This window comes from Cryptococcus depauperatus, chromosome 6, assembly GCF_001720195.1.
Source record: "Cryptococcus depauperatus CBS 7841 chromosome 6, complete sequence".
NCBI lineage: Eukaryota > Fungi > Basidiomycota > Tremellomycetes > Tremellales > Cryptococcaceae > Cryptococcus > Cryptococcus depauperatus.
The window spans coordinates 1,279,362-1,294,002 of NC_089473.1; the positions used below are offsets into that span (position 1 = coordinate 1,279,362).

General features: G+C 44.1%; 4 protein-coding genes across 4 annotated transcripts; all 4 read right to left on the reverse strand.

The window, feature by feature from the left end:
* Positions 1 to 243: 243 nt before the first annotated feature.
* Positions 244 to 3,289, reverse strand: L203_105228 (histone-lysine N-methyltransferase, H3 lysine-36 specific; the record flags this gene model as incomplete). Its single annotated transcript, XM_066214600.1, has 12 exons — positions 244 to 681; positions 731 to 1,225; positions 1,273 to 1,464; positions 1,510 to 1,617; positions 1,666 to 1,773; positions 1,822 to 1,907; positions 1,957 to 2,060; positions 2,110 to 2,285; positions 2,337 to 2,460; positions 2,523 to 2,609; positions 2,671 to 2,782; positions 2,875 to 3,289. The coding sequence occupies 12 exons, from the start codon at positions 3,287 to 3,289 to the stop codon at positions 244 to 246; spliced, it is 2,445 nt and encodes an 814-aa protein (XP_066070697.1).
* Positions 3,290 to 3,340: 51 nt separating this feature from the next.
* Positions 3,341 to 7,519, reverse strand: L203_105229 (uncharacterized protein; the record flags this gene model as incomplete). The annotated part of the gene is made up of 9 exons (XM_066214601.1): positions 3,341 to 3,344; positions 3,408 to 3,417; positions 3,747 to 5,678; positions 5,728 to 5,878; positions 5,925 to 6,158; positions 6,207 to 6,718; positions 6,776 to 6,944; positions 6,994 to 7,194; positions 7,247 to 7,519. 9 exons carry the CDS (start codon positions 7,517 to 7,519, stop codon positions 3,341 to 3,343), a joined length of 3,486 nt encoding a protein of 1,161 aa, XP_066070698.1.
* A 673-nt stretch (positions 7,520 to 8,192) lies between these two features.
* Positions 8,193 to 10,882, reverse strand: L203_105230 (glucose-repressible alcohol dehydrogenase transcriptional effector; the record flags this gene model as incomplete). Its single annotated transcript, XM_066214602.1, has 7 exons — positions 8,193 to 8,262; positions 8,312 to 8,995; positions 9,042 to 10,102; positions 10,158 to 10,559; positions 10,611 to 10,665; positions 10,715 to 10,795; positions 10,851 to 10,882. 7 exons carry the CDS (start codon positions 10,880 to 10,882, stop codon positions 8,193 to 8,195), a joined length of 2,385 nt encoding a protein of 794 aa, XP_066070699.1.
* Positions 10,883 to 12,143: 1,261 nt separating this feature from the next.
* Positions 12,144 to 13,448, reverse strand: L203_105231 (uncharacterized protein; the record flags this gene model as incomplete). Its single annotated transcript, XM_066214603.1, has 7 exons — positions 12,144 to 12,167; positions 12,218 to 12,317; positions 12,368 to 12,575; positions 12,626 to 12,728; positions 12,930 to 12,977; positions 13,033 to 13,248; positions 13,314 to 13,448. The coding sequence occupies 7 exons, from the start codon at positions 13,446 to 13,448 to the stop codon at positions 12,144 to 12,146; spliced, it is 834 nt and encodes a 277-aa protein (XP_066070700.1).
* Positions 13,449 to 14,641: the final 1,193 nt, after the last annotated feature.

The following is a 14,641-nucleotide window of genomic DNA, read 5'->3' on the forward strand; positions in this document are numbered from 1 at the left end:
AAACTACCATATCAAGGCATGTTCACATACCACACTCACATTGGAATATTACAATGCATCTAAACGCCCAAACCATGCAGCCAAACACATGGTGAGCAACGCTTGCTCCAGCCTTGTTACAATGCCTAAGTACGAGAGAGAAATCACCTTTATGTCTCATCATTATTTTTATTACTTTCTATGATTTTCGGGTGATATCCTGTTTGAACCATTTAAAAAATTTCCGCAGTTCATCTATTCTAATTAATAGCTGATAGTGTCAACATTCGCTACAGGAAACGGCGGTGTAGGCGGTGGTTGCGATGTGGCAGATTTATCTCCCGGCGTAGAATGAATGTCTGCTTGCGAGTCATCGTCGATGCCAAAGATATCATTGATCAATTCGCTCTCCCGGTCGCCTCGGGGAGTCTCAATGACAGTGTTTCCTGGCGTAGGAGTCATTGTTACTGGGGTATCGTCGTTGGTGGATGATGAGATATGCGCTCTGCCGTTACCTTTCGTAGCGATTGAGCCACTTGGCCGACGAAGTTTCCTCTTCTCTTTTAAGCGCTTGAGGACTTTATGAGCAAACTCTTTGGTGAAAGCTTTCATCTTTGCCTTCTTTTCATCAGAAAGTGAAGGATGTTTTAAGTTTTGATATGATTGGCCTTTTTTCTCTTTTTCCACCAGTATTTGTGTACACTGTGATGATCATTAGCAGACGAGCAGATCGACATGTTTATTGCTTCACCTCTCTAGCATATCGCTTAAAGGTATCGTGTTCCATCTGTTCCTTGTACTTAGACATTGACTTGACGACAACCTCTCCAATGAGTTTCATCAATCTCTTCTCCTTTTGTGCTGCCAATTCTTCCTCCGTTAAATTGTGAGATTTCTTATGCCTCTTCCTTCTTTCTTCGTCACCATCTGCCGGCCGGCTGCCGGATCTGCTAGGTCCTTCCACAGGCGAAGCAGAGGCATCGGCAGCAGCCTGAACTTGTGCTGTCTGTTCGGCCATGGCAATAATCGCGTCCAACTTCAATCGATCAGCTGAGGCAGCAAGAGTCTTCTTCGCCGCGGAAGGTGGTAATGGGCGAGAGCGGGTAGGCAGTAATGGGCGAGCACGGATAGGCGCAATGTCAAGTTGAATTTCTGTTGTATTTTCCCAGACGTCAGGACGGCGAGCAGCGGAAATTGTATTCGCTTCAGCAATTGTCTGGGTCCCGGCTTCATCATCGGCATCAAGCTTAAAAAATATTAGCCTTTATAAAGAGAAAAATAAATCATTCTTACGGATGCAATCTTTGATACTCGAGGAATTTTATATGAAAGTTCAAGTGTAGACCAATATTCTAGTAGCTGTTTCGCTAAAGTACTTAGTGTCTCGTCTTTGCTTCTAGCAAGCTCTTTAACTGGTTCTTCAATCTTGGAATCTTCAATTTTGTTTCGAATCTGGAGTTTCCATTTGTTCATACTCTCGAGGACCTTGAAGTTGTCAACGACAATCTAATAAGAAAGGTAGACACCCACAAGCAGAACAATCTCCGGACTATCTGCCATATCAGTTAACACCATATACATCAAACTGAAACCATGCATGCGCATGAGTTGTCGATGATTTGTGGGCTCATCAGTCATCTACAAGATCAAGTCAGTTGCACTCAAATACGACAATGCGTTCCTTACCTTTACACGCTGTAATAGTTTTAGCATTATGTTTTTATTTTCCATAGATTGACGAATCGCTGCTGCAACTTTCTGGGCCTCACCATCACCTATTGGACGTAATACAGGCTACGGTAACAATCAACTATAATCCTATAAATAAAGAGTAGCACTTACAACAAAGTCTTCGTCAAGCTGTCTCGATTTCTTTTTTTTACTTCCCTTCATGCCCATAGCATACACCTCATCGGTGATGCCTAGGGCTTTTGGAACGTCAGCTTGTTTTGACTATGTAGCGATAACATGACACACCGTCCAAAAACAAGTCAGTCATGGTACCGATATCCGTCTGTGTTTTTCCTCCGATAGTTCCAACACAATTAGGCTCTCCACAATAACACGTCTGAGCATCATGTCTACGAATTCTGTCAATCCAGGCAGAGACAAAAATCAGAATAAGCTTACCCATAACGATCAACATTATAATTAAATGTGACCTCCTCCCCCTTGGTGACTTCACGCTTTGTAAAAATACCCATTCGTAATCTACGTCCTACCACCCACTTTTGGACCTCGCAATTAGGGTTGCATGAGTGATTAGCGAAGCGTCCAATACCTCCTTTCTTAGTAGCGTCGATGTACTAGCAAACACCATCCATCAGCATTTTACCACTAAAAGGCGCCATACTGACCTCTTCTTTTTGGAGCATCATGAAGTAAAAATGCCGCATACCTTCATCAGCATACTGTTGCATCCTTCTTCTAAATGTGTTTTCTTTAACCACTTCTCCAATGTACTCATAGATGAGGGTGTTTCTGGTAAACAAGTCCATGAGCACAACCTTTGTTGTAGATATTACAAAAGGTTCTGAACTCACGATGGGATGTCTGTGCCAGCCCTAAGACCATAACCTTTCTTCTCAGTCAATACTACCTCCACATTGGCATACTGCTTTTTCATAAACCTTTGAGCAGGTTAATTCATAATTCAAATCTGAAACACAGTGTTCCTAGCCTGTAACTCACCGTTGATTATGACAATGTTTTCCCGCTCTGCATCCCCCAGCAATACATTCTATGAGTAACGCACGATTGATACAGTCCGATTCTGGCCCACAAGGCTCTGCATCTGGGTCATCTGCGATGCGATCTTGTCAACACTCGCGCAAAATCTGCAGCCCATCCAATCGCCACCAGTCCTCAATTAACTCAAACGACCCGAAAACTTACGCTTGTTGTATGTACAGTCGCATACCATCATCTCGTCATTCTCCCTGCTTAAGCCCATATCTTTCCTTTCATATACACATCTCTCCAGCACTTCAAACGTTTCGTGTGCCTCATCCCAAGCAGTCGGTAAATCATCGATCAGTACTGGCCAATCCTCCTGTGGCGAAGACTTTTTGCTTCTGCTTGAACGCTTAGGTCCTGCAGCCGTCCGAGATTTGAGATCTTCTTCCCCAATGATGGAAGTTGTCCGCGGGGACGTGGAAGAGGTGAACGGACTTTTTGATTCATATTTCATCGACGGAGAGCGAGAGCTTGAAGCCACTGCAGGCGTTAAAAGTGTCGCAGAACTTGATGTACCATCTTCTTCAGCCCAGAAATCTTGTAGTCTTGGCTTTGAGTCCACAATATCGCCCATCCTATCCCAATTCTTCTTTTCCGTATAATGAATTTATATGTAGTACATTGGTCAACTGTCACTATTAGCATCATTCTCTAGCATATACATACATGTATGTAACAAGACACCTTCTTACCTTGATTTCACTATATCTCAGCCAGGTTTTGTTTATGATGTGACTATAGAATGATGATTAGAATGATGAACTAAAATAAAATAAAATAGAAAACAATAAATTGACAAGTCGCGTTTCCATTATCTGCTTCAACTAATTTTAATCTTTGTTTTAAATCTTTTTTTTACTGTTCAGCTTGACCCTGACCTATTCTTGTAATTGCTATGCATAAAGATTGTTTGCATGTTAACCAAAAGATGAAGTCCTGTTGATGCATATCTCAGCGCCAGAATCCTTTCGAAATGGCAGCCGTTGTGGCCTCTGGCGTTTTTGGCTCTCCCCCTTCCCCTGGTAGCCAACCATTTCCTGGTCCAATCGTATCCTCGCTTGCATCTCTTCTTACTCTACCTGACTTGGGGCTGTCAGGACTTGGTGTATCATACTTTCCTCCAATCTTCCACCACCTTTTCTTTCCAGTGTCCTCAGGAATTCCAGGACTTACGAGAGGAGGCGTATCAAAGCCGCAAGGACGAGAACCAATACTGAATACAGAATCGGCACTTCCCTCACGCTCGAGTTGTTGCCTGGATCTGGAGCTCTCATTTCGTAAACACTCTGAGTCATCTACTTCTTTTATATATTGAAATGGTTTTCTAGTCAATTGTTTCTCGTTGAGCTCATCCACAGTCACACTTGGTCCTATTCCCGGGCTAGAAAGGCCAGGGTCTTGCCTGGATGGTGTGGTAGGGTAAAACAAGTTTACATCAGTAGAAATTTCAGCAGCTTCGATAGGAGACAAGTAACCTCCGCTTTTTCGACGATTGCTGGCCGTGGTCAAGGGAAGAGTAGGTGTAAGATTGGTTTTATCGGCAAGGGGCGAACGGATGACTGTATTGACGGCAAGTTTTACCTTGTCGTGTGGGCTGAGCGGATGACTATGTCCTGTTGTCATCTTCCTCTCTCTCTTCAAGGCATCCCTACTGAGCTTCAGCTCTATTTCTTTCTCCTTCATCCATCTGAAAAAATCCAGAGGCAATTCTCTAAGCTTGCTGATATTTGGAATTCTATAACCCATTGGTTTACATGAAGAAAAACTTGCCCGGGATAAAGGCCGTTTACTAGGCGTATCGCTGACAAATGGACTTGAAGGAAGGTGAAGATTGGTATAGGCCGCATCGACAGGAGGTGTAGCGATGAGGTAAACGTTTTCGCTAGGAAGGTAGAACGGTAACATGTATCGACTATCTAACAATTCTCCAATCGATTCTGGCGCAGAATGTGGCGTGAAATTTCCAAGGGATATTGAGCCGTCAAATAGAGCATCGATAGGCGTCGCTTCTGCCTCACTCGAGCCCGACACTCCACTCATTGCACTGGCTCTGCTGATTCCAGATCTATGACTCTGTTCTGATCGATCACTACTTTCACTCTTTCTTTGCTCAGCTTCTCGTAAACTCGCTTGCACCCTTCGTTTCTCCCAATCTTTCTGTAGCTGCGCAAGATACTGTGCGCATTCCTCTGTCATTCGCCCTTCATTGACTTCATAACGATATTCTCGAACGGCACGACGCATCTGCAGCGGGTTAATTGCTCTCATATTCTGCATTGTACCAATAAGTGTGTCAAACTCTTTGACCTGCGAGAGACACTGTAACCATTGAAGAAGTTGAGTGACTGGCGCCAGATGCTGGATTGATGTTTTGGGAGGAAGTCCATTCGACCGAACCCAGTCATCGAGAAGAGTGATGTTCATTCTTATCTGAACAGCTTTTAACCTATACAAGTATTTTCTCCTCGTCAGAATCCTGTTAAAGAGCTCACATGCTATCCAAAAGTAGATTTGGGAAAAGGCTTGGACAATCAATCCTGGATTCACGTCGTATAACCGTAGGACCACAAGTACACCCGTCAGGATCTCTGTAATCTTTGCTGGACCACAAATTTCGGCTTCAATCATGGAAGTGCTCATCATTGAATTGGTGATGGATTCATGTGTGATCGGACGTCCGCTTGCTACCAGGTTGAGATCGCTCATACTTTGTGGTCTATTTGGTGTTCTCAGTCCCGAATTAATTGGGGAAGAAGAAAGGTCTTTAGTACCGCCACTTGGACTACCGTGAAAGATGCTGTTGACCTTAGGCATTTCACGTTTCTTTTTGGGTACAAATGATCGAAAAAGTGACCATTCGCCTTCGAAGCGCACATCATTGAAGTCTTCCAAAGTTTCATAATCAAGAATAGCCAAATCGAGCACAGCATCTATGCGGCGTTCGGCTATACGGATAATAAAGACTGCAAGGTATTCAGATGTTTTGCAGATACGACCGAGGTGAAAACTGACCGTGAATAGCATTGATGAGTTCTTCAAGCATTGTAAGCAATCCTAAATCATCGCAAGATGTCTGTAATTCTTGATCCGCTTGAAGATAAAATAGTAGGACAGAAGAGTTATACGCCCAGAAAGCCAAATAAGCCAGATTCTCAATATTGTTCTTTTCAACATTAATATACGCTATAATCAAATCCAACGATACTCACATAAATGCCATCTTCAACTCTTTCTATGACGCCCTCAACCAAAATTTCTAACCAGCTCTCATCGCACATGTACAACGCATATCTTGCAAAATAAAACATCACGTTGGCAGGTAAGGTACGTTTTGACAATGGCTGAGATACAGGTTGGTATTCTGAGATAAGAATGTCGAAAATTTCAGGGAGTGAGTTAAGAGAAAACACCAGCATGTTGGAGTTGAAGTCGAGATTCTTAATCTGTTTGCCAATTAGCGTTAATTCTCGTGACAAGAATAAAATGCTCACATTGTCCTCACTGTCATCTTCACAGTCTTCTTGCTCTTCACCTGACCAATCTAGCTCAAACTTATGCCATCCTATTTCAAAATCTACATCTTTTTTTCGCCTGTCAAATTGCGCTTCCGGCAATATAAATTCAAGTGGTACTTCCACCACTTTTACTCGGTCCTTTATCCAAATTTCCCTCTCCTTCTCCATTCTTAGCCTCTGCTCTTCTCCTTCCATTGCTCTCAGCTTTTGGGTTGCTTTCCGTCTTCGTCTCTCCAACATTTTTTGTCGGGCGTGAGGTAATTGAAACAAGTCTGTCTTGGGAGTGATATGAGTAGACGGATGAGGTGTGCTCATAGCATGTTCAAGAAAAAGGACGATTACTTCTCGATCAGGTATACCAGACACCAAATCTAGCGGGGTAAGTCCTCGATTTGTGAGCAGATGAGGGGAAGCGCCATGACTTAAAAGAAATGATATGAGTGGTGGGGTAGATAGCAACACTGAAAGATGCAATGGTGTCCAACCGTCTATGTCCATGTCAGAGAGAGCCTTTAAAAGCGTCTGATAAACTCAACACGACTCACTTGGGTCTCTTCCATTCCTTGGACCAACATTTACACCCCATCGCTGGACAATAGCTCTGACGACCTCTTCCTTTTCTTGACGACCACAGCTACATTGTATTGCCATACCCACCAGACCCCAACCTCCATCATCCTCAAGCGTTTCGACTTGTTTGTCCAATATACGTCTCTGTGTATTGCCTCAGCATGTTGGCGGTTATGGGCTCAAAATGGCATACCCATTTATCTTTGAGTGATACCAGCCAATTCACCAAATCGATATCTCCTCGCTCGATACCCCAATAGAGAGCATGCCGCAAAACCAATGCCGTTCTCGATCCGTCCTCTTCTCCTCCCTGCTCCTCGTCCTCCAATAACGGATATATCGTCTGTGGAGTAGGGTCATTCAAAAATCTCGGTTCTGGATGTGTCTTGTAGTTCTTTCTATCAGCACAATATCAGCTCAAGTTCCTTGATGCAGTATTCGCAGACTTGCGTGGAACTTTCTCCTATACATCCAGGCGAAACCATTCCCATATCTTTATTAATTACAGGTGATTCGGGAACACCATGTCCCGCCATAACAGCTTGTTGCAGCACATGAGGCGTTTCACTCCTCCCTAGCTCTCCCACTGTTGTCGCTACGGCCGCTCCCAGCGTTAGCGTCCTTGTCAACGTAGGACTGGATTGAGACGAGTACGATGGACTGTGATATTGGAGAGTAAATGGAACAGCAAAGGTGGGTGTTGGAAAGTCTTCAGACATAACAATAGAAATGGTATTGCCCCATATGTTGGAATTTTTTACAAGGCCACTGAATGGCCTGAAGAGTGAAGATGAAGATGTAAAATGTTGAAAAGGAAGTTTAATGTTTTGACTTGAGATTTACGAATAGCTCTTTCATAAATGTGTCCCTAAAGGTATTTTCAAACGCACTCTTCACGATTCTATTATTTTTTCAATAGAGGGCTAGATGCATACATATATATGTATACGTTGTCCTTGATAACACGATTGAAAAGCCACCATGTCATGCAAGCCATATGTTGCTGCTTGACCTAGAAGATAAAGGTAATTAGTTTATTCAATTGCAGTAGGCTTAACCTAGATACATTTCCTGACAATCAATTGGATGTGTTCATGCGCAAGAAAGCGGGATTTGAAAGAGTGTAAGAGACGCTTGCCAAACAAGACTCGCTTAGGAAAAGCCTGATGGGAAACTTGTACATGCAATTTCTATCAACAGTTTTGCTAATGAGATACGAGGCGTAGAGAAAAGCAAAAGGGGTGATAGAATGAAGGCTACCTAGAACAAAATTGAGAAAAAGAAACAAGATGATTCTTGGAAGGCAGAAAAAAGTTGTGATGAGATGTGGACGCTTTCGGCTCAGTTCAATGAAATCTGTTCATATGGAGATGAGAATTCGGTAATTCGAGGTCATTCAAGAGAGCCATTAACGGCGTTCGATTGACCCTTGATCCTAAAGTGGACAAATACAGGAATATGGCTAGGTCTTGATTAGCATACTTGTCTAAGCTCAGTACAGTTTGACTCACTCTGATGGGAAATGGGCATTTGGGAAACCAACAGTCTTATCTAGATAATCCCTATCCACATCCCCTAACACACTTGTCACCTTGATCGTTTTCGGTGTGTAAAAAATGTAATCAATCGCCGCATCGAATGTGGGTGTAAAATTGGTCATTCGCATCTCTCCAAGCCCTGCACACGAACTCCTTAAACCCAGACGATGTTGAAGGCCGTCAGCTGTATATCGGCCATACAAGTGCGACATGAAATCTTCATGGTTGCCCGCAATTTCTCCATTCGACAGGTAATCGTACACAGCTGAGCCAGAGAGAGAGTTGAGATCGACGCACATGATGAGCGGAATATCCCTTCCCTTCTCTGAACGGTCGTATCGTGGTGGCTTTCCGTTGTTATACTCTGGGTTGGCGTCAAGTTTTACCGGATACTTGCCAAAACCTTCGACAATCTTTTCCAGTTCCTCCATGAGCATGCCAATCTGGACAAGCTTGACGTCTCGATAGCGATGATCCCAGTAAATGTGCGAGTTGGCAACCAAGAGACGACCGCCAGACGCTCGGAATTCTAAAGCTGCAACAACGGCAATATTGTCACGCGACATGACTCGATTAAACATATCTTCTGTGCGCATGTCGGTTTTCTGAAGGGCAAGCTGATTGTACTCTACGACCTGAGATTCCACCAATTTGAACCTAATCACAACATCAGACACGTCGAGGCAATGAAATCGACACTCACTTGTCCTCTTTCCAAAATGTCGCACATCCATCAACAGACTTTTGTTCATCCACCGTCATTGTCTTTGCTCTCGACCTCGGATAATGTTGTCCATCGTACCCCTTCTTTTTCAATTCTGGATAAAAGTAATCCGCATATTGTTTACAATCAATTTCTTGTAAACAGACAATATCAGCCGAAGCCATTGCAATCTCTTCCAACAGCAACCTCTTCCTGTAATCCCAATCCAAAGCCCAAGAGGGGGTATAGCTATAAGTCGTTCCAGGTGCAAAAGAGTGACAGAGAATGTTGTAAGTCAGGACAGAGAAGGATTCTTGCTTGCCAGTTGTAGGAGAATCAATGTCAGCATCGAGGTCAATCCACTGCCGCTCCGGCGGAGATGGACCGGGAGGCGCATGATCCCGAAGATGGGTAATCAAGCCTCGGGTTCCGTCTTCTACCAGTTTTTTCCGGTACTCAGAATTCATTGGGTTACCATCAATTCCTAAACATTCAAGTTGGTAAAGCGTGCCGAGCTCAAACGGAAGAGTAGTCAGGTTGTTGTCGAAGAGTAAGAGTTCTTTCAGTTTGCAGAGGACGCCAATCTCGACAGGAATAGATGTGAGCTCATTACCAGTGGCATCGAGAAGAGTCAGATTGCGGAGTTGAGAGATGGCAGATGGAATAGAAATGAGAGCATTGTGGTTGATGTACAGTGATGTAATGTGGGTAAAGGAAAACAACGCAGTTGATAACCTCTTTAACCGTATTCCACCCAAGTCAAGCCCTTGCCACGGATCATTCGGCCGTACGTCGCTATTCTCATCTACGTCGGGCGGATGAGCAGGCGTGGCTGGGTCAGCATTGTTTGGGGCGGCGGCAAGAGAAGATTCAGTAATCGGAGGCGTAAAGATGGGTTCACCGTTAAACACGACGGAGGTATTCTTCTTGTGAAGGCCATATGAAGAGTCTGGGGGAGCATTGGGATCAACAATAGCAACGGCCGCTGGTTTATTAGTCGCTCTCGACGAAATGGCGGCCGCACGCGCTCGGTGGTGCGGCGATGAAGCCACTCGGGAAGCCTACACTTTGTCAGCCTTGCTTCCTTTCAACTCGACCCACCTCTGCTCGCAGCACTTGATTCTGCCAATGACCCGTCATCGGCACTGGTTCTCCCCTCGGTGGACTCCCTTGCACTCCGCCTTGGAACATGCTCATCCCAAACCCACTGGGTGCATGGTTCAACCCTCCACTGGCCATTCCGCCTCCCATTCCTCCTCCAAAACTCGGGTGTGGCCCATGTAAGCCATTGTGGACGTTGACATTGCCATGATGATGACTGCCTCCGACTGGAGCATAGCTTGCACCTAGTGGAGGATATCCCGAGGGTGAAGGCATGGGCAAATTGGGCGTAAAGGAGGGATGCCGTGTCCATGAAGTGGATGAACCCGGAAGCCTGACATCTGGAGATTCAAGGTGTTTTTGGGCCGATGTGCCGGTGGACTGCTGTGACTGGTGGTGGGGATAAAACATACAGTGCTGGCAGAGTGTTAGTGTCCCGATCTGTGTACGTTACCGTGGAAACCATACCTTGTGGATTTGTAAACGGAAAGGTTGGAATGCGTCGGTAAAGTGACCATTAGCTCTTTCGTATCAACTGCCACGTGAGATTCTAGTAGTGGTTTTGGATCCACTCTGCTTCTGCTACTGCTGCTGCTGCTGCTGCTTCTGCTATATCGCTGGATTGAATACGAATTAAGCTGGAGTTTCTATGGCTTAGATATAGTTAATTAGAATAAAGCAAGTGGATGACAATGAGAAGTGACTAACGGAGATATCGGCGTTTGTAACCGGTGGCGCATTGACACGTCGAACGGAGTGGATTTTTGTTTTATCTTTTTTGTTCTATCTTTCTTGTTTTTTTGTTTTCTTTTTTGAAAGTATAACATATATGTTGAACTATCGCGTTTATGGCAGCGTAATTTCCCTCTTCTCGGTCTGCCGTTGCTCTCTGATTATTTCCGTCAATATTTACCATTTAAAGCTCGCACTGCGCTGGGTTTTTGAGGCTATGGCTTTCTGAGTTGCTGCCTTGCTCGTTTGTTTCCCCTGTGGGTGTGACTTAGTTCTTGCATAGATGGGCAGCTTCATAGTGGCCGAATACAAAGCGATTTAGCAGGCCAAGGTCATCTCAAACTCAAGATAGTGGTAGCTCATGCGAGGCTGATGAAGAGCGACGGTTCTCATCACAGTGATGGTTGACTCAAAGCAAATAAGTGTATCCGACATAGCCCTGTTTGCTTCAATATTTGCTCTAAAGAATGTCTAACTGATCATACTGGCAAGCATAGTATTATCCATGTGTTTTCTGTTGACATGCTGAAATCCTCTGCGAGTAGAAAAACGCAGTTTCTAGGCGAGAATTTGCAGAAGACGACAGCGAGTGCGAGATAACTTGTTGATGCTGACAACTGAGCGGAGTTGATCAAATTTGCGACGCGTAAAGCTTGGTCAAAGATAGAAAGATAGCATATCAAGGGATTGCACCAATTGTCTCTACCGTGACAGAAAATCTGTTAGCTACCTTGCGAAGCGCGCAACGATAGTGTCATGCTGATGGTTGTTGGAACTTGGCAAAGATACTCTCATGGGATAAGCTTGGAAGAGGAGTTCAGCAAAAGTATAGTGGAGAGCTTGGGTTCATGACCTGAGCTACTTGGCCGTCATATAAAGTATCCGTGATGTTGTAAGAAGCTTAAGTCTATCTAAAGCACATGGCAAGATATAAAGAGATTAAGACAAAGCGGCCATGCTGGAAAGATTTGTTGGCTCTACTTCTACTTGAAGAATAGCAAGAGACTGTCGACAATATTTGTAAACAGTGCGCTGTCAAATTCCCACCAAAACTAGAACTGAAAAGATGGATAATGACGCGGTAATTCTTTATCTTTGCTATGAATCACAGAGTTGCCAAAAAAAAAGTGCCATGCCATGTATCGACTTTTCAGCACCAAGTACTTCATTTTGTCACATTCCAAACCAAATAAATAATAGAAGAAAACATATCAAGTCTCGGTATCAAACATCTTCCTACTTCTCAAACACTTCCCTGTATTCCATCCCTCACGACATCTCAACATCCCCAGCCTGACAATTTATCAACCTTTTACCTTCTCGCGACAATGAGACAAACTCACTCCATCCTTTTTCATGAATGAGTCCAACTCGTTGTCTAAATCACCTTCATTCTTTGGCTTGGGTCGTCCCCCTGACCTACCACGCCCCTTACCCCTACCTCTACCTCAAGATTAATCTCACATCTTTGGCTCGGGCGACGAAATACTTACCCACGACCACCCCGAGGATTGGTATGGCTTGTTGTATTACCGCCCTTATCACCTTTGGCAGGTGCCAACCTAGAAAGCAAATCACCTCCCGTTTGGGCAGGTCTGGCAGCGCCTCCTCGCTTAGTCCAGTGACCGAATGAGTCGCGTGAAACAGGGGCCTGGCGCGGAGGAACAGGAATGGGAGCAAAGCGGATTGAGATCGTTTCGCCTAGGGAAATGGTTAATGGAATTTTGAAGACGTAAGAACGGAAGGATCACCTTTTGTTAGTGCACCGTCGAATTGGTTGATCGCTGCCTTTGCTTGTTGAACAGATGCGTACTGGATCCAAGCTATACCCGTTGATCGCCCAGATCGGTCATACTGGTTGCTACTCCAAGCTAAGCACGTCACAGAAATAATCATGTCAGCAAACCTACCAGGTAGGAGAAAAAGACACGCAAGAAACATGAGCATCAATTCCTTCTTTGACTCAATACTCGATAATGTCACCGTGTCTGGTGGGATCGCCGTGATGTCCTCTCTAGACACGAGAGACTGGAGACTGTTGAATCAGACGCTTACTTTGATTTGGGGTCCCTCCATGATGGTACCCGTTTGAGAAAAAATCGTCTGTCCCGACATTATTAGTCCTATTCCTTTCTCACTTCCCATCTCGCAAACCAACCTTAAGATCCTGAGGAGTTACCTCGTAATGCAATCCTACAATCTCGATTCTAGTAGATTCTTTAAGAAATGCCGCGCCAGTTCCTGTGATTGTTGTGTTCAGCGTTGCTGCCGCAGGCGCCGAAACCGGAGGTCTCCTAGCTCCACGCGTAGCACCAGGTCCACGATACGCATCATGCGTCCACTTGTCAGCATCTGGTCCAAGACCAGGCGGCCTCTACATGATAGTTGGCATAATCCTCCAGGCTTAGCAGAATAGATGTGAAGAAGAGGGGGACACACAGTATAAGGAGTTGAGCGGGTTTGGTTACCGGAAGAATGACGAGGTCCAGCAGATCTCTGGGCTGGCTGAGATTTTTGGGTCTTTTGAGGTTTCTTTGAGGCAATTATCTCGTCAAGTGATTTGTCCACGTCCATTCTGGTGAATTTGTTGTTGTTGGAAAAGAAGAGTATTGGAAAGAAAAAAGAAAAAGAAAAAAAGATGAAGATGGCGGATTCTTTTGTGAACCTGATTTTTGAGCCTGATTATTCCGTTCCTATATGCTAGTTTAGGCTGACTATTTTCAAATGAAAATTAATGTTGCATTACAAAATTTAGACTTTAAACATGTGCTTGAAAGTTATCATAAACTGGCAACTTTGTTGAAACTATACACTTCTACCACTATGGTGTACATTCATTTCGTCTCGTCTTCACAACTGGTCAACTACGCTGTTGTCTGGGCTGAACAAATTCAGATTCAACATTGGTCATAATGCAAACAAGAGTTTGTTGAATGAGCGGAAGAAGCTGATGGGCTTTTCCCTATGATATGCGCATTATTATCCAGATAGAGCTCAAGGTTACATCGTATTCCGTCTCACAGTGAGCAATAGAAGTCTAGTATGTTATCGAATGATCCCTATCCGTGGTGACTTATAATAACTGCTTCAATTGCAACTGCAAGAGAGCCTTGCTGGATTGTAAATAGACGATAGATGATGCGATTGCTTTACAAATTCCTAATCATTGTAGTTCAAATGCAAGCCTCAAAAAGGCAGATCTTTGACATCTTTATTGGCTTCAGGTACTACATGTGTGCTGGTCTTTACTGACAACATATCAAGATATTCTTATTGGTATGATCAAGATGCTTCGATAACTCAACAATCCATGAAATATTAAGCGATGAAGCTCTCGTGGTCTTGACGAGTATTTAATATAGCCAAGCAGTCAATGAAAGAAAGACTACACAGTGTAGTCGACAATCATGATAATATTCCTAGCGCACAAATACAATCTTTACTATTCTCTACAGCTGTGCTCGCAAAAATTGAGTCTTCAAAAGCAAAAGAACCTTTTAACGCCCATGTTCAGTAATATTCAGCTCAACTTCTAATGAAAGATCTAGTTTCGTCATATTTGCAAGACTACATGTAAGATGGAGAGCGTAATTCAACGCGATATTATACGCAATCGTTCGTTCGTGTCCTCTGCTCAATTATTTCGAGAACTGCAAATGTTCGTCCCATCATGACATAGATAACTCCATGGGCAAAGCTTTGTACTTGGTGACCATCATGAGCCAACGGCTCCAATTGGGAATGGTCAAACGTGAGACTGTTTTGAC